The sequence below is a fragment of the Cynoglossus semilaevis genome, chromosome 19, assembly GCF_000523025.1.
Source record: "Cynoglossus semilaevis isolate Cse_v1.0 chromosome 19, Cse_v1.0, whole genome shotgun sequence".
Lineage (NCBI taxonomy): Eukaryota > Metazoa > Chordata > Actinopteri > Pleuronectiformes > Cynoglossidae > Cynoglossus > Cynoglossus semilaevis.
The window spans coordinates 16,389,884-16,411,335 of record NC_024325.1 but is presented as its reverse complement, the minus strand read 5'-3'; the positions used below and the strand labels follow the sequence as shown (position 1 = coordinate 16,411,335).

At 46.5% G+C, this 21,452-nt stretch overlaps 4 protein-coding genes and 1 long non-coding RNA gene across 6 annotated transcripts in view; 4 read left to right on the top strand and 1 right to left on the bottom strand.

Annotated features, from left to right (window-relative positions):
• The window catches only part of LOC103395606 (hexokinase-2-like), a 9,591-nt gene extending 5,805 nt beyond the window's left edge, over positions 1-3,786 (top strand). The window contains exons 8-11 of the mRNA XM_025065436.1: positions 1,698-1,881; positions 2,307-2,462; positions 2,713-2,946; positions 3,474-3,786. Of these exons, the coding sequence (XP_024921204.1) occupies positions 1,698-1,881; positions 2,307-2,462; positions 2,713-2,946; positions 3,474-3,672 (773 nt within the window). The 3' untranslated portion in view covers positions 3,673-3,786. The remainder of the gene's footprint in view (positions 1-1,697; positions 1,882-2,306; positions 2,463-2,712; positions 2,947-3,473) is intronic.
• Positions 7-883, top strand: LOC112488599 (hexokinase-2-like). The gene is made up of 2 exons (XM_025065437.1): positions 7-593; positions 663-883. The coding sequence occupies exons 1-2, from the start codon at positions 554-556 to the stop codon at positions 866-868; spliced, it is 246 nt and encodes an 81-aa protein (XP_024921205.1). The 5' UTR covers positions 7-553; the 3' UTR covers positions 869-883.
• Positions 3,787-4,637: 851 nt separating the features above from the next.
• Positions 4,638-6,097, bottom strand: LOC103395604 (uncharacterized). The gene is made up of 3 exons (XR_523281.3): positions 5,792-6,097; positions 4,844-4,988; positions 4,638-4,767 (listed from the first exon to the last, which is right to left on the bottom strand). It is a non-coding gene; the product is annotated as an uncharacterized LOC103395604 (long non-coding RNA).
• LOC103395605 (AT-rich interactive domain-containing protein 5B) lies at positions 4,882-15,441 on the top strand. Its single transcript, XM_008333362.3, has 12 exons — positions 4,882-5,014; positions 7,948-8,100; positions 9,014-9,121; positions 9,475-9,685; positions 10,550-10,780; positions 11,078-11,184; positions 11,385-11,532; positions 11,782-11,834; positions 11,936-12,033; positions 12,285-12,504; positions 12,736-12,942; positions 13,176-15,441. Exons 1-12 carry the CDS (start codon positions 4,994-4,996, stop codon positions 14,349-14,351), a joined length of 2,733 nt encoding a protein of 910 aa, XP_008331584.1. The 5' UTR covers positions 4,882-4,993; the 3' UTR covers positions 14,352-15,441.
• Positions 15,442-18,679: 3,238 nt separating this feature from the next.
• Positions 18,680-21,452, top strand: part of dbn1 (drebrin 1) — a 12,290-nt gene continuing 9,517 nt past the window's right edge. The window contains exon 1 of one of the 2 annotated variants that reach the window (XM_017041642.2): positions 18,680-18,930. In XM_017041642.2, the coding sequence (XP_016897131.1) occupies positions 18,848-18,930 (83 nt within the window). In that variant the 5' untranslated portion in view covers positions 18,680-18,847. The remainder of the gene's footprint in view (positions 18,931-21,452) is intronic. The other variant, XM_008333361.3, reaches the window with a different exon arrangement.

The window sequence follows — 21,452 nt, the reverse complement described above, 5'->3', positions numbered from 1 at the left end:
CCTGGTCTGGGTCCTGGTCTGGGTCCTGGTTCTAGTCTGGACTGGAGTCATTTTCTTCTTTTTTTGTTATTGGTCAGACACACACACACACACACATATTTCTTCATGTTTCAACATAGGGTGTGTGTGTGTGTGTGTGTGTGTGTGTGTGTGTGTTCTCTGATCCTAGTGTTGAAACCAGGTTTCTTCACTCACAGACAGAAGACAACACACACACACACACACACACACGACAAAATTAAGAAATCAGAAAAGTGCGTTCTGTGAACAGAATCCAGGAGCACAGCAGAGGAAATGCTGCCCCCAGCTGGACAGAGTTTAAACTGCAGCCGTGACTTTTTTCACACCACTGAATCATTTTTCTGTTTAACTTTTTTTTGTCTCCGTTGTTGTTTTGTGCACGCGCGCTCGTGTGCTCGTGCACGTGCAGGTGCAGCCCGTCCTGCAGCCTCTCCGTCTCTCCCTGGACAAACTGAGGGACGTTTCCTCTCGTCTCCACAAAGGCCTGGTCCAAGGTCTAGGGAAACACTCTCACCACAGAGCTGCAGTCAAGATGCTGCCGACGTTCGTCAGAGCGACACCTGATGGAACAGGTGGGAAATGATTTGGTTTGAAACAACAGTGACCGTGGATGGACGTGAACATTCACACCGTGTCTCCAGAGAAAGGTGACTTCCTGGCCTTGGACCTGGGGGGGACAAACTTCCGTGTTCTTCACGTGCGGGTGCTGCAGGCGGAGCAGAAGGTGGTGAAGATGGACAGTCAGATCTGTGTGGTCCCCAAAGACATGATGACGGGAGCAACACAACAGGTGAGGACCAGGGACCAGGGACCATCAGTAATAGTTTGTTTGACTCGTGTCTGCTGAAACCTGACCTTTCAACTGTTCTGTGTCTCTCTCCCTCCCTGTCTCTCTCCCTCCCTGTCTCTCTCCCTCCCTGTCTCCCCCTCCTCCCCCAGCTGTTTGACCACATCGCTTCATGTCTCGGTGACTTCATCGCGTCTCAGGAGCTCAAGGGACAAACTCTTCCTCTCGGTTTTACTTTCTCTTTTCCTTGTGAACAGAAGGAGATCGACAAGGTAAGTGTCCACGTGTCTCTGTGTCCACGTGTCTCTGTGTCCACATAACTCTGTGTCCACGTGTCTCTGTGTCCAGAGCATCCTGATCCGCTGGACCAAAGGCTTTAACTGTCCAGGTGTGGAGGGAAGAGACGTGGTGACGCTGCTGAGAGACGCTGTTCGCAGGAGAGGGGTCAGTCAATGCACCACGTGCACGCTCCTGAGCACGTGCACACTCCTGAGCACATGGTCTGTGTTCCGTCTGTGTTCCGTCTGTGTTCCGTCTGTGTTCCGTGGCTACAGTAAACACTGGATCCAGTGATCGTTTCTGAAACATAATCGTTTGAAGACTCGGTTCTGGGACAAAATGGAACTCCTCAAACTTCAACAAGAAAAAGACCAAAACATGAAGAACTGATCACAAGACAGACCGTCTGTGTCTGTGTCTGTGTCTCTGCAGGACTATGACATTGGTTCTGTTGCCATGGTGAACGACACAGTGGGGACAATGATGAGCTGTGGATACAAAGACCAGAGCTGTGAGATCGGCATGATTATTGGTACTAACACAGGGGGGACAGAGACAAACACACACTGATTGTTGTTGTTGTAGTTGTTGTTGTTGTTGTTGTTCACAGGTACAGGAACAAACGCTTGTTACATGGAAGAGATGAAGAACGTAAAGCGTGTGGAGGGAGAAGATGGACGTATGTGCATCAACACTGAGTGGGGGGGGTTTGGAGACGATGGTTCTCTGAGAGACATTCAGACTGAGTTTGACCAGATGGTGGACAAGACCTCCATCAACCCTGGAGTCCACATGTACGTCAGGTTCCTCCAGAGCACCGTAAAAGCTAAAATCTCTGATTTTCTCCATGGACTTTGGTCTGAATTAAAATCTCTGATTTTCTCCATGGACTTTGGTCTGAATTAAAATCTCTGATTTTCTCTGTGAGGTTTGATCTGAACTAAAATCTCTGATTTTCTCCATGGACTTTGGTCTGAATTAAAATCTCTGATTTTCTCTGTGAGGTTTGATCTGAACTAAAATCTCTGATTTTCTCTGTGAGGTTTGGTCTGAACTAAAATCTCTGTTTTTCTCCATGGACTTTGGTCTGAATTAAAATCTCTGATTTTCTCTGTGAGGTTTGATCTGAACTAAAATCTCTGATTTTCTCTATGAGGTTTGGTGTGGTAAAATGGCCAGTGTTTCTATTGAAGCAGAATCCTGTTTGTTTCTCCTGCAGCTTCGAGAAGATGATCAGTGGCATGTATCTGGGAGAAATAGTTCGTCTGCTGCTGCTCCGTCTGTCAGAGGAGAAGTTACTCTTTAAAGGACAGAAGTCTGAGGTTCTTCAAACCCCAGAGATCTTTCAGACCAAGTTCATCTCTGAAATTGAAGAGTGAGTTTTTCTTTATTCCCTGACTTTGTTCGATTCGTCCGGAGATGAAATTGTAACTTTTTATATCTGTCTGATCCTGATCAGGACCAGGTTTTTTGAGAAAGTCAATATCACATTTTATTGCGGGAGTGACATCATTGATGACATCATGTAGTCGTAATGCTTTTACTTCTAGTAGCCAACGAGGTGATTGAAAGAGCAGGATGTGACATCATTACTCCTGGTTTCACTTCCTGCTCCATGTCCACAGGGAGGACACTGGTCTGGACAACGCCCGGCGCATCCTGACCCAGTTGGACCTGCAGTGGGATGAAGCGGACGTCCGTGTGGTGCGTTTGGTTTGTGACACCGTGTCTTCTCGATCCGCTCGTCTCTGTGCTGCCGCTCTGGCAACGATCGCCAACAAGATGCGCCTGAACCGTGGTCTGGATCGTCTGCAGACCACCGTGGGGGTGGACGGCACCGTGTACAGGAAACACCCAAAGTAAGTGCAGCCGTGGAAGACGACAGAGAAACATGGTCATTTTAACTCATCAAAGTGGTTTCAGCTCAGGGACACAGGAGCTGCTGGTCCACTGCTGCCTCCTGTGGTCACTTTGTGTCACTGCGCTTCAGATGACATTTGTACATATTATGGCATTGATGGTCTGGATCAGAGGTCTGGATCAGAGGTCTCCATCAGGGTTCTGTCCTGGAGGAAGAAACTGTCACAAAGACCAGAACAACTGACCGGACCTGATGGAACAACTGACCAGACCTGACGGAACAACTGACCAGACCTGACGGAACAACTGACCAGACCAACTGACCGGACCTGACAGAACAACAGACCAGACCTGACAGAACAACTGACCAGAACAACTGACCGGACCTGACGGAACTGACTGGAACAACTGACCGGACCTGACGGTACAACTGACCAGAACAACAGACTGGACCTGACAGAATAACTGACCCGAACATGATGATGATGGTTCATCTCGACACCTCCTCACCTTCCTCCCCCTTCAGTTTCAGTGAGGAACTGCAGCTGACCGTGCGTCTCCTGGCTCCTGAATGCAGCATCACCTTCCTGGTGTCTGAGGACGGCAGTGGGAAGGGCGCTGCCATGGTAACGGCTGTGGCTCAGCGGTTGGCTCTCCAGTCCCGGCTGTTAGATGACAGTGAGGAGGACGAGGAGGAGGAGGAAGAGGACGAGGAGACATCCTGAGTGGACAAGATAATCTAAACGTTTTACTACAGTTTCCCCACAGGTGGCGTACTAGTTACACATCCTTGTTAAAATAACTAACCTGCTGAATTAAAAAGTTAAACAATGAAACTACTGCTGAAGACAACCAGTGTCTGTGTCTGTGTCTGTGTCTGTGTCTGTGTTTTCATTTGAATGTGTTTCATTGTTGACTTTGGTGATGAGTTATTAATAACTACAGACTCCTGTCAGTGACTGGTCTGTAAGTGAGGTCCACATCACCACCAACACCACCAGGTGTCACCACCAGGTGTCACCACCAGGTGTCACCACCAGTTGTCACCACCAGGTGTGGACCATCTGACCACGGTGTCACCACCAGGTGTCACCACCAGGGGTCACAACCAGGTGTGGACCATCTGACCACGGTGTCACCACCAGGTGTCACCACCAGGGGTCACAACCAGGTGTGGACCATCTGACCACGGTTTCAACCCCAGGTGTCACCACCAGTTGTCACCACCAGGTGTGGACCATCTGACCACGGTGTCACCACCAGGTAGATGAGCTCCAGGCTCCTGAACAGGTTTCTATTCAGGTTTGGTGAAAAATGTGACGTTTGGTCAGATTTGGAAATAGGGTTCAATAAAAATGTGATCCAATCACAGACGTGATGATGAAACTGGTCACGGAGACAGAAACCAGTCTGAACTGGTTTTAGTTCTTTGTATTTCATTTACTGTTATTTTTCTAAAAACTTTATATCACTTTTTTTCTACCGATTTCGTTGTATTATTGACAGATTAAAGTAGTCACCCCCACTCACCCCCCCACTCACCCTCCCCCCGTGTCATAACATTTATTACACGCAGAGTCGAGTTACTTTCGTACGAACCATTTTGAAAACTTTATTTTTTATTTTTCCCCCATTCTTCTTTCCTCCTTTTCCTGTCTGCTGCAGAGCTCCGCCTCTTTTTCGTGTCACCCGGAAGTACGTCACTAAGCTAAAGCTAATGATGCTGTCGTTGTTGCTGCTGATTCACTTTTTAATTTTTTAATTTCAAACTTGTTCCGATCTGTTTCCGTGGACTCTTGGTCGTTTCGTCGGTGTTCACTCTGAAAAGGAAAAACTACTTTAGAAAAAGAGAAACTCTGTTTTGTTGTTTAATTTCTTTTAATATGTCGCCCTCACCCTCCCCCTCCTCCCCCTTTTGCTGCTGTTCTGTGCGTTTGTTTTTGTGACGGCGTATCCCGGCGGTGTAACCGGAGAGGCGCCTCCTGCTCCTCCTCCTCCTCCTTTTCGCCTCCTCCTCCTGCTCGCAGAGGGAATGCGGGAGCTGCAATGGAGCACAATGAAATCCAGGTAAAATCATTTAATATCAACATGATTTTACTGCTGTCTCCGCCTGTGTGAGAGTGTGCGGTTTGTGCGGTGGGAATGAGGCGGAATCGTGTTGTCCACCGTGTGTCCTTTAACCGCTGCCGTTGTTTCTTTAATCGCTTTAATTTCATTTACTTTGACCGAGCTGATTGTTTTCCACACGCACACGCACGGGCTCACGCGCACACTTCCTCTGGCTGCGATTCCAACTTTATTTCAACTTTTCTCCGGCTCTTCGCTGCATTTTCTGCCCAGAAACAGGCGCAGAGGCGACGATTGTTTTCTGCTCCGCGGTCGTGGAGACAGCGACTCGTCGCCGCCGCGTTTCCCCACACTCTCTGCCGTCAAAATCCGCCTCAATATTCCTGATATTCTCCGCCTGATATTCCCTAATTTCTTTGTCCGGTCGACGAGTCCCGTCGAGCTTCATTTACCAACCTCCACATTCCCCACAAATCAGTCAAAAATGCCCCAGAAAGCTGTTGTGTTCGGCGTCAGAAATGTGAATGTAAAGGCCTGAAATATCAGCAAAAACTTTTCAGCTGCTCAGAAAAAAAATATGGAGCCTCGACATTTTTAAGGCAGCCATTCTGAGAAAATTACAGCTCGTGTATTTCAGACAGCAGTGTGGGCTTTTTGACTTTTCGCTCATATTTAACGTGTCATTTCCAGCGGAGGTCGAGTAGCAGCAGCTGTTGTCGTTCCTATTGATATTATTATCAAATTCAAGCCCCGACATTTTGTGTCTGCAGTAATTACCTGACTTTCAACAGGAATGTTCACCTTTATGTGCTGCCGACTCCGGTCTGCCCGCGGCACCGCGTCCACTCACGTCGACTACGTTTGATCGCCGTGAGAATCATTCATTTTTTTATTGTCCAAAATAACGCAGACAGATGGAAACGAGTGTGTTTTATTTCCCTGCCTTCACTTCCTCATAAAGAGCTACATGAGTGATCTGAAGAACGAGTAACCGTGAAGATCGACGTCCTGATGGACACAGCCGTAGTTTGACTCTTGTTGAACTAAAACGTCCTCGTCTTTAATCTTGGCACAGAACGAAACAACTAACCCATTCATTTAGAAACCTTCACTAATCGACTGAAGAATTATCGACTGCAGAATCGTCCGTGACCGTCGGTTATTTATTGCTCATCATTTTGAAATCGAGATCTAGAAGTTGACGTTGCGTCATCTTACATGAGAAGAATTTTGTTTTTGTTTTTCAGTAGTGGAAGAATGAAACAGTTCACGTCATCCTTTGGAGAAATGTCAGAAATAATGTTGAAAACGTGGCTAAATGTTGAAGTGATTGTAGTGACCTTCGTGTGACGTCAGTGTGAGAAGGTGGTCAATATTCCTATTGATTTAATTTGTTCATGAATTCAATGTATGATTGAATAATGATCAGCTGATAAATCAGTGCTGACCCTTTAGGACGGATGAACTGAGCAACACTGAAATAATGATACAAATAAATAAAAAAGTCAGAATAAAACATTCACTTCACCACAGTTTTATTGTTGAGAGAAACAACATCAGTGTTTGAGAAAAACAACAACTCTTTACAATAATAATAATAATAAATTATAATAATAATCTAAATTTTCAGCTTCTTAAATCTTCTCTTTATTCTTGATTTTTTTCCTCCTCCTGAATCCTGTTGTTCTTCCCAAACCAACCTTCCCTGAAAAACACTTAAAAACGCCAGCAGATTTCCACCAGAGGGAGCTCGAACACACATGACTCTTTACTATAAAACATTTCTCACAAGTCGATGTCATAAAAAAGCTGTAATAAATGGAACTGTTAAGTTATTTAAAAAAATAATGAAAATCCCGTTAATTTTCCAATAATTTCAGCCGTTGTTTTTTCTACTCAGTCTGAGTCAATGTTCTGCTGTTATTGTCAATGAATGAACTGTGTGTGTGTGTGTGTTTGAGGGGAAAATCCAGCCACACACACTTTCACACTTGGTTGTTGTTCTGCTGGTTCTTCCTGTGTTGTGTTTAGTGAACGTGGGAATTCTTACGTTTGTTCAATCAGTCTGTTTTTGTACATTTGAACGTGAATTAGTTTTTTCTCTTCTTTCTTCTGTCAGTGTTAAACTGAGCTGTTTGAATAACAGGATATCAGCCAAGGTCAACACCACTGTAACATGAGCCGTGTGTGTGTGTGTGTGTGTGTGTGTGTGTGTGTTTGGATTCTTCTCGTTGTTCGCTCATCTTTAAGTCAATTTGATCAAATGTTTTCCCTCTTAAATCACATGACTCCACAGACGTCAGACTGAGGTGGAGCAGCATGATTGACAGGTGATGAGGATGATTGACAGGTCACTCTGTCACAGTCATGCGACTGCAGCCAAAACAGGAAGTGACATCATGGAATGAGTGGATTTGTTGATATTCCTCAGGTGAATGACGACCCCGTGACCTGCACCGACAGGTTGGAACTGGCTGGAACTCCGTTTCTGGGAGTTTTCTGCAGATGAAAAGAGTTGTTCATCTTTGAAAACCTTTCTGCAGTTTTGTTGTCCAGCAGGTGGCGCAGCTCAGTTGATTGAGACATTGTTGATGAGATTTTATTCAGATTTGACTTCAGATTAAACTCTGTGGGGTTCAACCTCCGTCACTGTTCTCCAGTGGGTGACTGATGGAGCATCCAGAAAGTTCTGGTACTGTTTGGACTATTCAGTTCCACACAAACACTGGGAGTTCAGTAGAACTTTTTCAACCGATTTGTAGAATTGTTGATGCAAAAAGTTCTGTGTTTGTGTGTGGTGAAACCTGAGGAAGTTAGAACTGATCTGGTCCCTAACGGTTCTGTGTTTGTCATGTGAAGAACTGAGGGTTGAAGAAGGGACAGTGGGACAACCAGCTGATGTCTCTTGGTCCATCTGTGTCTCTGTGTCTCAGTGGTCGGGTGCTCCCTCCTGTCAGCGTGGCACCTTCTCCTTCTACAAATCAGTGAGCAGCAGATCTGGAACCGATGGGCCACTGAAGGTGTGGAGGCTCGGAGAGTTCTACTTCATCCGCTGTGGACCGCAGGATCCTGTGTGCGTCGCTGAGGTCAGAGTCCAGCTGCTGCTCAGCTTCTGAAAAAACACATGTTAGATGTTGGTACCATTTAATGGAACAAACAACACAGTGGACACCAGGCAACAAGGAACCAGACTTTCTGAAATGAAAACCAGCAACAGTTTGGGTCGTTGGTAGATGGGCTTTTACACACACTCTCCCACACCAAACCTCATAGAGAAAATCAAAGATTTTAGTTCAGACCAAACCTCATAGAGAAAATCAGAGATTTTAGTTCAGACCAAACCTCATAGAGAAAATCAGAGATTTTAGTTCAGACCAAACCTCATAGAGAAAATCAGAGATTTTAGTTCAGACCAAACCTCATAGAGAAAATCAGAGATTTTAGTTCAGACCAAAGTCCATGGAGAAAATCAGAGATTTTAGTTCAGACCAAAGTCCATGGAGAAAATCAGAAAATCTTGGAGAAAATCAGAGATTTTAGTTCAGACCAAAGTCCATGGAGAAAATCAGAGATTTTAGTTCAGACCAAAGTCCATGGAGAAAATCAGAGATTTTAGTTCAGACCAAAGTCCATGGAGAAAATCAGAGATTTTAGTTCAGACCAAAGTCCATGGAGAAAATCAGAGATTTTAGTTCAGACCAAAGTCCATGGAGAAAATCAGAGATTTTAGTTCAGACCAAAGTCCATGGAGAAAATCAGAGATTTTAGTTCAGACCAAAGTCCATGGAGAAAATCAATTTTACTGAACTAATTTCTTGTTTAAATTACAACAGTTAAGGACCCACATACATGTCTGTGTATTCTTTTCTATTAAATGTTAATTATGGTCAAATCTTTTCTTGACTAGTTTTATTTTTCAACTACATGAAATATTGTATTGCAAACAATTGAACCGTATTTGATTGAGTTTCGTTAAATGAACTTTTCTGTGACCTGCAGGTGACATTACTATGGGAGGACCAGACACAGCGCCACCTTCTGGCCAGTGCCAGACTCTACTTTTTACCTGAAGATACACCAAGGGGGCGGACCAGGGAACATGGAGAGGTGGGTCAGAGCTGGTGCGAGGACTTTTGGTTCCACTGTCAGTCTTGACTGAGTTTATGAGAGGAAGTGTCCAGACGTCCCTCCGTCTTCATGAAGGGGACATTGACAAGTGTCACACACACATTTGGCCTCAACAGTTAATCCATTTCTAGGGGGCAGTGGCTTCTCTCAGGAAACAGACCGAAGGCGAAAGTTGAACCAGCAACCTTCTGGTATCAAACCCATTTCTTTAACCACCAGACCGCGGCCTTTCTTATTTAATTACTATTTTAGATTAAAGTTGGATTCTAACTTATTTTCTTAGAACTAGAGCGTGTCTAAGCAGACTTCCTGTCTGTGTTTCTCATGGACAGGATGAGGTTCTGGCAGTGTCCAGGAAGATGGTGGTGAGGGTGGAGGACCTGGTGAAGTGGTCTTGTCTGAAGCCCAGCAGTTGGATCAGAAGCCAGAAGCAGCTGCCTTTGTCGTGTGAAACCAACAGTGTCCACAAACCTCCACAGAACACTGACACAGACGGCAGCAACAACAACAACAACAACAACAACAACAACGTCTCGACTGAGAGTAAGAAACTGCCATAAAGAGAGAGTTAAAGTGTAGTTAAGACTCAGCTGGTAAAATGTGTCACAGAGTCTTCAATACGTCAAGAACAAACTTACATTTTTACAACAAAAGGCAGAATTAGGTCAGCAGCACCAGTGATTTTAGTTCAGACCAAAGTCCATGGAGAAAATCTCTGATTTTCTCCATGGACTTTGGTCTGAACTAAAATCTCTGATTTTCTCCATGGACTTTGGTCTGAACTAAAATCTCTGATTTTCTCCATGGACTTTGGTCTGAACTAAAATCTCTGATTTTCTCCATGGACTTTGGTCTGAACTAAAATCTCTGATTTTCTCCATGGACTTTGGTCTGAACTAAAATCTCTGATTTTCTCCATGGACTTTGGTCTGAACTAAAATCTCTGATTTTCTCCATGGACTTTGGTCTGAACTAAAATCTCTGATTTTCTCCATGGACTTTGGTCTGAACTAAAATCTCTGATTTTCTCCATGGACTTTGGTCTGAACTAAAATCTCTGATTTTCTCCATGGACTTTGGTCTGAACTAAAATCTCTGATTTTCTCCATGGACTTTGGTCTGAACTAAAATCTCTGATTTTCTCCATGGACTTTGGTCTGAACTAAAATCTCTGATTTTCTCCATGGACTTTGGTCTGAACTAAAATCTCTGATTTTCTCCATGGACTTTGGTCTGAACTAAAATCTCTGATTTTCTCCATGGACTTTGGTCTGAACTAAAATCTCTGATTTTCTCCATGGACTTTGGTCTGAACTAAAATCTCTGATTTTCTCCATGGACTTTGGTCTGGACTGATCACTGGTCACTGGTACTGACTGATCTTGTGTCTCTGTCCCTTTCTCTCAGATGACTCTCCGGTCCAACAAAACGTCAAAGTTCTCAGTTACCCACAGTACTGTCGGTTCCGCTCCCTGCAGAGGCGTGTCCAGGATGCGGCGAGGGGTCCTGGGCTGCAGGACCCTCATCTACTGGCTCTGGGTGGAGTCAAGGCCCTGCCCAACACTAGGCTGCTGTACTGCAGGGACACGTTCAACCACCCGACCCTGGAGAGCAGCACCGTCTTCTCCTGGCAGTTCAGTGAGTGATTTCTCTGCGTCTGTCTTATCTAGGTTTATGTTTTTATATATTTATATATTTATATATCAGGGCAACGGGAACGTCCTTTGTGTCTTTGTGTCTTTCATCGAGGGGGGTTTGAACCGCCCTTGGTCTGATCCGTTTGCCCTCCACCATGTTTCATATACATATATCTGGGTTCAAATGTCAGTTTTTATGGTAAACTTTTTTGTTTCATTTCTGAGGTTGATCTGAAGACTGACGGTCTGTGATAGAACCTTCAGGTTTCCGTGACATGTTTGTTTCCGTGTTCTGCAGGAAGTCCATCTCTAAGTCTCCGGGGTCGACCTCGGAAGAGACGAGGTCACGACGGCAAAGACTCGCCGACATTCAGCCAATCAGAGTCCTGGATCGAGAAAATGAAGGTTTGTTCCCTTTGACAAAGGACTTTCCTCCGACTGTCAGTGACATCATCAGTTACTGACTGTCAGTGACATCATCAGTTACTGACTGTCAGTGACATCATCAGTTACTGACTGTCAGTGACATCATCAGTCGCTGACTGTCAGTGACATCATCAGTTACTGACTGCAGACTGGTCCACGTGTGCGTGTGTGTGTTTCAGGAGAACGTGATGGGCAGCGTGGAGCTGGGCGGTGAGAACAGCTGGCTTCCTCATCCTGAAGAGCAGCTGTTCTTGGACCAGCTCTACACCTTCATGGACCAGCAGGGGTCGCCCATCATCAAAGTTCCAAACCTGGGATTCAAGAAGAGTCAGTTTGTGTTCCGTTCCTTTGTCTTTGTCTTTGTTTGCCCTAAAACCTCAGCCTACCCAGAATGCTCGGTGCTGAAACGTCTAACGTTGACAGGAGAGTCGTCAGAGAACCGGCAGGTTGGAGGTTCAGAGTTGGTAGTTTGACTCCTGGTTCCTGACTCCTCTCCTCGTCGGTGCTGACGTCGGTTCTAAAATAACCAGTTCTTCCGTTTCTTCTCTTTCATGTGTCGGTGCTGCCCGACCTCAGTCGACCTCTTCCTCATGTTCTCGGTGGTCAGGAGGCTGGGGGGGTACAAGAAGGTGAGTGGGGTCTCACCTGGAGGGGAACCCTAGTGTGACCACGTCATGTGACACCGCCCCGTGTGTGTGTGTGTGTGTGTGTGTGTGTGTGTGTGTTACAGGTAACGACGGAGCGTCTGTGGAAGTGTGTGTACAACGAGCTGGGAGGATGTCCAGGAAGTACCAGTGCTGCCACCTGTACCAGGAAACACTATGAGAGGTCAGCAGTTCACACAGCCACACTGGTAGAGATGACCTTTGACACCGGGTCACACCAGGTGCTCCTCTGTCTCAGAAGGTTCTAGATCACACCCCGTCCATGAGCTCCGGTCTCCTGAACAGGTTTCTGATCAGGTTTGGTGGAAACTGTGACTATATCCAAGGTCAAAGGTCACACAGCTCAACACCGGAAATGTCAGAGGTCAGGACTTTCTGACTCCGCCTACGTCTGTGTGTGTGTGTGTGTTCCAGGCTGATCCTTCCGTATGAAGAACATCTCAGAACAGGTGGAACTGAATTCAAAATCCCACAATCCCCTTCACCTCCCAAACCCAGAGGGATCAGAGGAAGAAAACCACTTCCCAGAGGCAGGAAACCTGGACCTAAACCCAAGGAGAAGATCTCCAGCTCCTCCTGCTCCTCCTGCTCCTCCACAGCTCTGATAACTTACACTGAGTCTTTCCCTCAGACTGTAAGTCACTGAAACAGTCTTGTGCTAAAAGGCTGAAATGCTTTGATCATTTCTTTCGCCCTCTGTTGGGGGAACCTGGGTATTACAGGGAAAAGGCAGACGTATAATGATAATATAAAGAAATTATATCATTTGGAAAAGTTTGGAGGGCATGCACTAAAGTCCAGGCAGAGTCCAGGTCTCACCCATCTCCTCCCCCCCCTCCTCCCTCTCCCCCCTCCCCCTGTGTAGATGGTGAACCCTGATGCTCCTGTTGTGGTGAAGCGGGGTCGAGGTCGACCTCCCGGAACTCGTAACAAGACCACGCTGCTGGCCGAGGCCAAACTGTTGACTCAGCAGTCCACCAAAGTCCCACAGACCCCCGGTCTTCTGATTCCTCCTAAAGGAGGAGGAGGAGGAGGAGGAGGAGGAGGAGCCAGGCCCAGCAGCACACACAGGGTAACAGACAAACACACTCCTCACTCTGTAAGTACCATGATGTCAAAGGTCATGATGGTCCTGGGCCTGGACCAGCAGTCACTGTCTGAGTTCACCAGTCTGACCTCTGACCTCCGACGGTCCCACATGTTTTCAGGGCTTTTATTGTGAAAAGAACAGCGTAGCGTTTGAGGAAGCGGCGTGTCCTAACTGAAGCGGATTCTTCTTCTTCTTCTTCTTCTGTCGTCCTACAGCCTCCTGTTCTCACAGTCAACCTGCCTCTGACCCCCGACCTCTCCCCCATGTCCACCTCCTTCCTGCCGTTCCCGCTGAACCCCAAGGAGCTCAAACCTGAGCGGGCGGAGTCCACGGTCTCCCCCCCGGGTGTCATCCTGTCCACTCTGCCTCCACACATTGTGGGGGGGTCGCTGGGGGGCTTCAGCCCCATCAAGGGCATTTGTCCTTTAGACGTCTTCAGGAACCGCTTCAATCTACAGAGGGCGCCAGAGAGTCCAGCGGTGACCCCACAGGACCCGGCTCTGCGTCGCCCCAGCATCTACACCTCCGCTCCAGACGCCCCTCACCAGAGTGGAGAGCAGCTCCAGGCTCCGCCCTCTGGACCCCAGCAGCACGGCCGCGCCTCCGGCTTCAGTGTCGATGAAGTCGCCCAGGTGAGTGTGGGCTGCAGGGACGCTAGGCTCCGCCCCCCGCTGCCTCCTCTCAGGGTCCTGCCTCTGAACCTGGACTGCAGCGTTCAGGTGTGTCAGTTGATGAAGAGCCGGCGTCTGGACCCGTCGCAGCTGCAGACCTTCACTCGTCGGTTGTCGGAGGCGCTGTCGCAGGACCTCAGCCCCAAACCGCCCTGCTCGCCAATGACTCCGCCCCCTGAGCAGGCGCTACCGCTCAACCTCAGCAAACGCTTCGTGGTGAAGAGACCCAGCACGGAGGGACTGGAGCTGTTCCCGGTGCAGAGCAACGGGAACGTGGACCTGTTGCAGCAGGCGTTTTCAAAGAGACCCAGACCAGGTGTGGAAAACTCTGGTGATTTCCACCAGGGGGCCAAGTCATCCAGCTCCACGGGAAGTGCCGCCGAGGAGGACGTGGAGATGAAAAACCCGGAGGAGCCGGCGGACCTGAGCTCTCCGAGCAGGATCAGGGCGTTTCTGCTTGGACTTCCTCCGTTCCAGGTCAAACTGGAGGAGGATCTGAACGGGACCAGGTTTGGGAAGTTCCACCCAGCAGGGTCTGACAGTAATGTGGAGCAACCTGAAGGAGGCGCTGCAGCAGTGAAGAAGGACGTGATGTCAACGGAGGAGGCCGCGGAGAAGAACAATGTGCAGCAGGCGGAGTCGGAGTACAGCAGCTCCGCCCACTGTGCTGGTCCTGGACCAGTGGCCACGCCCTCAAAGTCAAACGCTCACTGTTTTTAGTATTTTTCCAATGACAGGTCTGCGGTTCGGCCGCTCTGTCGGACCTTCAGACAGTCTCGTCCCGGTCTTTGGTTCTGATTGAACATGTGACAATCATCAGTGGGTTTGGTCCGGTTCGGAGAGCGGGCCGAGGAACGCCGTTCTGACCTCTGTCACTCTCCATCAACAGTAAAAAAATGGTATTAGGTAAAAAAAAAAAAAAAATGGACGATGCTATGCATCATGATGTGGTCACATGGTGGCGCCACTGCATGTGCAGACTTTTAAAATCCTCCTCTACGTCAGTAGAGAAAGGTGTATTTTCTGATCAAGTGTTTTAAGGTGGAGCGCGTGCTGTAAGCCGTTAGCTCCCGTTAGCTCCCGTTAGCTCAAATGCGTTAATGTTCACACGTACGTGCCTTAAATCCAACACCGCGAACCGTGAGCTTCTCAGGTGTGGGTTCACCTTCATGTGGGTGTGGTTTCCCTCCTCCTCTTTTATTGTTTTCTAATTAGCGCCTCTGCTGTTCTGTCTGTGTCACTGTCGCCGTAGGACGTGACATCATCAGCCATCGCACCGACCAGTCTGTAGCCCAAACTTTCAGTCTACCTCAGGATATCTCAATAAAAATGGTTTTTCACCAGCATTTCCTGTTCCCAGGGGGCGGAGCCTATTATCACCTGTACAGTCCCAGTGAGTCACAACGCTAACCCTAAACCAATGAAACGACGCGACCGCAGCAGGACTGGAGATGATTGGCTGGTATTGGTGTAAAAATGGTTTTCAGTAAAGTGAACTCTTCTTCTCATTGGTCGCTCCACCTTCCCTTCTTACAGTGCCAACATAAGCCCCGCCCCCTGTGTATCGCCACAAACACCTCACACGACTGTAAAAAACTTCCGTTTTTTCTCCTCTGCTGCAGCAGACGACGGTTGACGTTTGCACACCTACTGTAGCTGTTAGCTTGGACGCTCACTCCATCGTGTTATTTATGTCCGCCATGTCAACGTTCTTTGTTTTTGTTTTTTAATGTGGAATTGACCCACGACACCGAACGTCACTGGTGCTGTTTGTTCCTCGTTATCAAAGCTGTCGTCGTGATTCTGTCGATTGGATCAAAGCTGTCGTCGTGATTCTGTCGAGACAAAAAAAAGCTGCAAACCGATTGGACGTCACGCCGCGACTCAGCGTAAACACGTGTTGTTAAAAACATGTGCAGTTGTTTTTGTCGACTGTTTGTTGTTGAGTGGACTCTGTAGATCGGAGCTGGTGCAGAAACAGAACTTCACCAGAACACCTCAAAGGTTCTGCTTTACTTCAACCAGGATGGGCTTGTCATGTGACAGGAAGTGATGACTGTATGTGTCATTCTAGTTCCTGTTGCCCTCAGGAGTTTTCCTTTTTTTTTTTCAGACTTTGGAGAAATCATAAAAACACTGAACAGATCTGTGTCTGAGCTGGAATCGTCAACAGACCAAAGATTTCACAAAAAATCTGTTTAGCCTCGCTTTGTACGATCGTAAGAACTTCGTACAACTTAATGACAAATGCTCACACGGCTAAATGAGTTTCCTTCTCAGATTTCACCTCTAAACCAAATTAATCAGAAAGTCCCTACCATGGAAATGTACACTTCGTACGAACTTCGTACAGACTTCGTACAGAGTCTGTGTCAGTTTATACTGCAGTTCTGGACCAGTTTAATCTCAGAGTTTGACTTGTTTTTGTTTTGGAACTTGCATGTCTTTGTGCCAACAGTTCTGTTACCCCACCCCTAGAGGTCAGTGGTGTGTGCGCGGTTGTGAGGGGGCGGGGCCAGGGTTGTTAAAGAGATGAGCAGCATGTTAAACCTGTACGAGAGATGAATACTATCAAATGTTTTTGTTTTGTTTTCTTGTTTGTCTATTTAAGCTTTGGTTTTGACAACATTTTTTTCTTATTCACGTTGAATTTCATTTAAAGATTTAAATGTTTACATTTGTTATGCATGTTTTTTAAAAAAGGAAAAAAATAATGTGTTGCACACAAACCTCTGCATCGTTCTTCACCTGCACAAGTTCATCTATGAAAAGTACGTAAACGCTAAGTGCCTGATACCAGACGGAAATGTTCACAGTGCCCCCTGCTGTAAAGGTCGGTCATTGCCCGTGGTTTTTGGGGAGGTTAGGGAATGTTGAGGCAAAACCAGATGACAGTGGACTGGATCTAAAGAACTGGACAGAGACACCTGGTGGCTGTGCAGAGCAACACAACACATCATGTGACTTCATCCAGAAAAGCTACATGAACAAATAAAAATAGGAGCTGCGTATAAAATGTTATCGTACTTAATATAAATACATTAAAACCATATTTAATACAAGAAAAGTTGATTTTCCACAACTTTAAGAGATCTGTCTGGTAAAGCGCCCCCTTAGTTTTGGTTTTAATGTTACGTAATATGTTTTTGGTGCTATGTCACTGACGTTTCCAATGGGAATTTTTTTAACCACTCATTTTTTCCACACCAAAGTTCACAGAGGAAGCTGCCAGTCTATGCTGCCTCGTGAGGGCAGTCTGTGTCAGTGAGGTGAATCTAAACAAAATGATTTAAAACTGTGAAGTCACAACATAACACGCTGTGTCCCTGTCAGCTAAAATCTCTGATTTTCTCCATGGACTTTGGTCTGAACTAAAATCTCTGATTTTCTCTGTGGACTTTGGTCTGAACTAAAATCTCTGATTTTCTCTATGGACTTTCGTCTGAACTAAAATCTCTGATTTTCTCTATGGACTTTCGTCTGAACTAAAATCTCTGATTTTCTCTATGGACTTTGGTCTGAACTAAAATCTCTGATTTTCTCTGTGGACTTTGGTCTGAACTAAAATCTCTGATTGTCTCCTTGGACTTTGGTCTGAACTAAAATCTCTGATTTTCTCTATGGACTTTCGTCTGAACTAAAATCTCTGATTTTCTCTGTGGAAACTGGCTCCTCCCCTTTTTATGCTGAACTAAGACCAGTTGAAAAGCCTTTTCCACAGACGGTGAAAGCCGAGGTCGCTGCAGCAGGAAGTGTTTCGTCTTCTCTGTTGTGATGATGATGATGATGATGATGATGAAGGTGCAGTGAAGTCACGTTCCGTTTCTGTTTTTCTTCCTCCCTCGTTGTCAGGTACCATTCCATTTTCACACTGTATATTTATAATAAAATCCAACTGTTACTCTCACGTCTGAGGACTGAACCATATCAACATCCAAGTGTTTGGACAAAATCTGTGACTGTGACCACTGGACAGTTTTAGGTCACTGGTTCGATGCCCGGTTGGTCGTTCTTTTGTGTTCGAAGTTTGCTTGTCCTGACTGTGTCCTGGTTTTCTCTGGTTTCCTCCAACAGTCCCAGAACACCACAGGTGGCCGGTGAATAGAGGACTGTATACCGCCCCCGCCATCATCAGCTGGGATTGGCTCCTACTCCCCCCCCCCCGCAAAGGTATAAGCTGTACGTGATGGATGAATGGGTGAGTTAATGGGTGAGTTAATGGGTGAGTCAATGGGTGAGTTAATGGGTGAGTTAATGGGTGAGTCAATGTCCACATTGAGCAGGATGGTACGACATGGGCCACAGCACACAGTGATGGCATGTGACCCACACGTCTCTGTCAATGGGCCATGAAACTTCTGCGTGTGCAAACAAAACTGGAGTTCATTTTGGGTTGGATGGAGTCGACCAACGTCTGTGTCCAGACTGTGTCCACCTCCTGAAGTCTCCCGGGTCTGAAGGGTCCAAGCCCCTGGAACGTCCCCCCAGTAAATGCTTTTCCATTTGTAGGAATATTGAAAAAATATTGAACATTATCTATGATTAAAATTCAAACTACTGTGTAACTGCGCCACGTAGTGTTAGGGTTATGGAATACAACTGAACGGCTTTTATTTTGAAGGCAACTACTTTGGGTTAGTTTCTTAATTGACGTATTTCCGGCCCGTGCTCTTTTGCACCTCCGGTCGCATTTGTCAGTGAACAATGCCTCTACATACGTTCAACTGGATAAAAGCTTTTATTTTGAAGGGTCCAAGGACGACCTTTCACCTCTCAAGTGTTTGGGTTTTTATGGATTTTGATTAAAAAAAAATTAAGATTTTAAAAGAAAAGTAAAAAAACAAAAAACATTTCTCTCTGGACTTTGGTCTGGACTAAAACCACTGAGAACAGAACCTGCCCCTAATGTAGGGTTAGTTCCACAGCAGGGGGCGCTGACAGACGAGTTAACTTTCTGTGTTCACTGTCGGCGAAACCCCTAAACTGTGTCTTTAGGACGAGCTGTGGGGCACTAGGACCCAGCAGACACCAGTCGTAGTCTTTGTCTCTCTCTCTCTCTCTCTCTCTCTCCCCCCTCCCTCTCCCTCCCTCTCTCCATCCTCTTCTTCAGCAGAACAAGTCCTGGTACTGGTTTGGGGGGTTTCTGGGTTTTTTTCCTTCTCTTTCTGCGTCTGGTTCTCCTTTCTGGACCTGGATGCTCAGATCTGGATTCGGTCATGGCTGTAAATCTGGGGAAGAACAGACTGACGGTGCTCTCGGCGTATCAGGACGTCATCGACGAGAGCTGCGATACCGACTGGTGAGTCCGGAACCCGCAAAGTCCACAGTCTACAAATCGCAAATCCACAATCCGGCACCGGGATCCGCCGCAGAGGCAGCCTGCCGCTGATCCCGATCCTGATCCCGATCCCCGTCTGGGCCTTTGTCATCACGCACACGCGCGAGCGCGCGTCCGCCGATTCTCCTGATTCAGCGGTTTGTTGATGCAAAAAAAAAAAAAAAGCCCCGAGGGTCAAGGACCAGGTCTGGGTCTGGGTCTGGGTCTGGACCGACTCGTACAGTAACATACAGTTTTAGATCTGAAACCCTGATCCAGGTCTGGGCCTTAGTCTCAGCCTGTTATGGACTCTTAGATCCTGGCGTTCGTACGTTCTGGTCCTGTACCGTATTCAGTACTTCAGGTTCCATGGTACCCGTGATTCAGTACCAGGGATTTGGATCAAATTATCCAGGATCATTTTTCTGGAGCAGAGTACAGTTCAGTCTGGTTTTGAATTTGCTCTGAGTCACGTCGTACTGGTTCTGGACTTCACTCTGGATCAGTGATTCAGTTTTGTCATTTGAAGTTCTGGAATGGAGTCGGCTTTAGTCAGATCTGGGATCAGGTTGTGGTTCAGGTCCCTGAACTGACGCAGCATTTCTCTGTTCTGTTTGATTCTGGAGCAGCTGGACAGGTTCTGTATAAAAGTGATGGGGGAGGAAGGAGGTTGGGGGGCGGGTGGTGTCCTGCATCTGGTTAATATGACTTTTAAAGGGGTAGTTCAGACCAAACCTCAGAGAAAATCAGAGATTTTAGTTCAGACCAAACCTCGTAGAGAAAAGCAGAGATTTTAGTTCATACCAAAGTCCATTGAGAAAATCAGAGATTTTAGTTCAGACCAACGTCCATGGAGAAAATCAGTGATTTTAGTTCAGACCAAAGCCCATGGAGAAAATCAGTGATTTTAGTTCAGACCAAACCTCGTAGAGAAAAGCAGAGATTTTAGTTCAGACCAACGTCCATGGAGAAAATCAGTGATTTTAGTTCAGACCAAAGCCCATGGAGAAAATCAGTGATTTTAGTTCAGACCAAAGCCCATGGAGAAAATCAGAGATTTTAGTTCAGACCAAAGCCCATGGAGAAAATCAGTGATTTTAGTTCAGACAAAACCTCGTAGAGAAAATCAGAGATTTTCGTTCACACCAAAGTCCATGGAGAAAATCAGTGATTTTAGTTCAGACAAAACCTCGTAGAGAAGATCAGAGATTTTAGTTCAGACCAAACCTCGTAGAGAAAAGCAGAGATTTTAGTTCAGACAAAACCTCGTAGAGAAGATCAGAGATTTTAGTTCAGACCAACGTCCATGGAGAAAATCAGTGATTTTAGTTCAGACCAAACCTCGTAGAGAAAAGCAGAGATTTTAGTTCAGACCAAAGTCCATGGAGAAAATCAGTGATTTTAGTTCAGACCAAAGCCCATGGAGAAAATCAGTGATTTTAGATCAGACAAAAGTCCATGGAGAAAATCAGTGATTTTAGTTCAGACCAACGTCCATGGAGAAAATCAGTGATTTTAGTTCAGACCAACGTCCATGGAGAAAATCAGTGATTTTAGTTCAGACCAAACCTCGTAGAGAAAAGCAGAGATTTTAGTTCAGACCAAACCTCAGAGAAAATCAGAGATTTTAGCTCAGACCAAAGTCCATAGAGAAACTGGACTAAAAGTTGAAGTCTGATCTTGATCTTTCTTTTTCTGATTTTAATGAAACCACCCAGTATTGTCACTGCCGCAGGTTCAGAACCCGAATGTATCCTGTGTAGTATTGATAGCTGATCATGTGACCTCTGCCTGGTGGTTTAGTTGAGCTGAGCTCAGGTTTCACATCATGTTGTTTTGTTTCTCTGAATCATTTAAACTGAGTGTTAGCGTCTGAAGCTTTTTCACTTCTGTTTTTTAACTGCGTGGTTTACGGCCGACAGTGAACGTTGTCAGTAATCCCTGAATGGTGTTAATGATCAACGCTGAGATAAAACAGGCGCTGTCATCAGCAGTGAGGAGGCTCAATTCTGTCTCATGGTTCAGAATCTGGACCATTGGAGTCCAGGTCCAGGTCCAGGTCCAGGTCCAGGTCCAGGTCCAGGTCCAGACTTTGGATCTGATGTTTCTGATTCAAAGTCCTGTTAAATTTGACTGGTGGAGGGAATGAAAGTGTTTATCAAAGATCACCACTGGGGGCGCTCTCATTTACCACAGTATGAAAAGAGACGACTGAGCAGAGGGGTCTGACCACCAGATGTCACTGTTTCTTACTGGCTGCACCTTTAATAGTTTGGTTGAACTCCACAGCCGTCTCCCCCTGATTGGCTGCAGCAGGGTCAGCTGATTAAATACCCTGGGGTGGGGGCGGAGTCACATACAGTGGTCAGACCAAACGGGGGCGGGGCTTTGACAATGGGATGTGACTGGATCAGGGGGTGAGTCGACGACAGTGGGACTCTGGGGGAGGAGGGTGAGGGTGTTGTTGTGGGGGGGGGGGGTGGGGGGAGGGTGGGAGGACTGTA

What these genes read in the sequence shown, in the direction of transcription:
- LOC112488599 (XM_025065437.1), top strand. Translation starts at nt 554, where the DNA reads ATGCTGCCGACGTTCGTCAGAGCGACACCTGATGGAACAG. An exon ending in AGCGACACCTGATGGAACAG is followed by an intron (nt 594 to 662) that starts GTGGGAAATGAT and finishes CCGTGTCTCCAG; the next exon opens with AGAAAGGTGACTTCCTGGCC.
- LOC103395605 (XM_008333362.3), top strand. Translation starts at nt 4,994, where the DNA reads ATGGAGCACAATGAAATCCAG. An exon ending in CAACAACGTCTCGACTGAGA is followed by an intron (nt 9,686 to 10,549) that starts GTAAGAAACTGC and finishes CCTTTCTCTCAG; the next exon opens with ATGACTCTCCGGTCCAACAA. An exon ending in GGCTGGGGGGGTACAAGAAG is followed by an intron (nt 11,835 to 11,935) that starts GTGAGTGGGGTC and finishes TGTGTGTTACAG; the next exon opens with GTAACGACGGAGCGTCTGTG.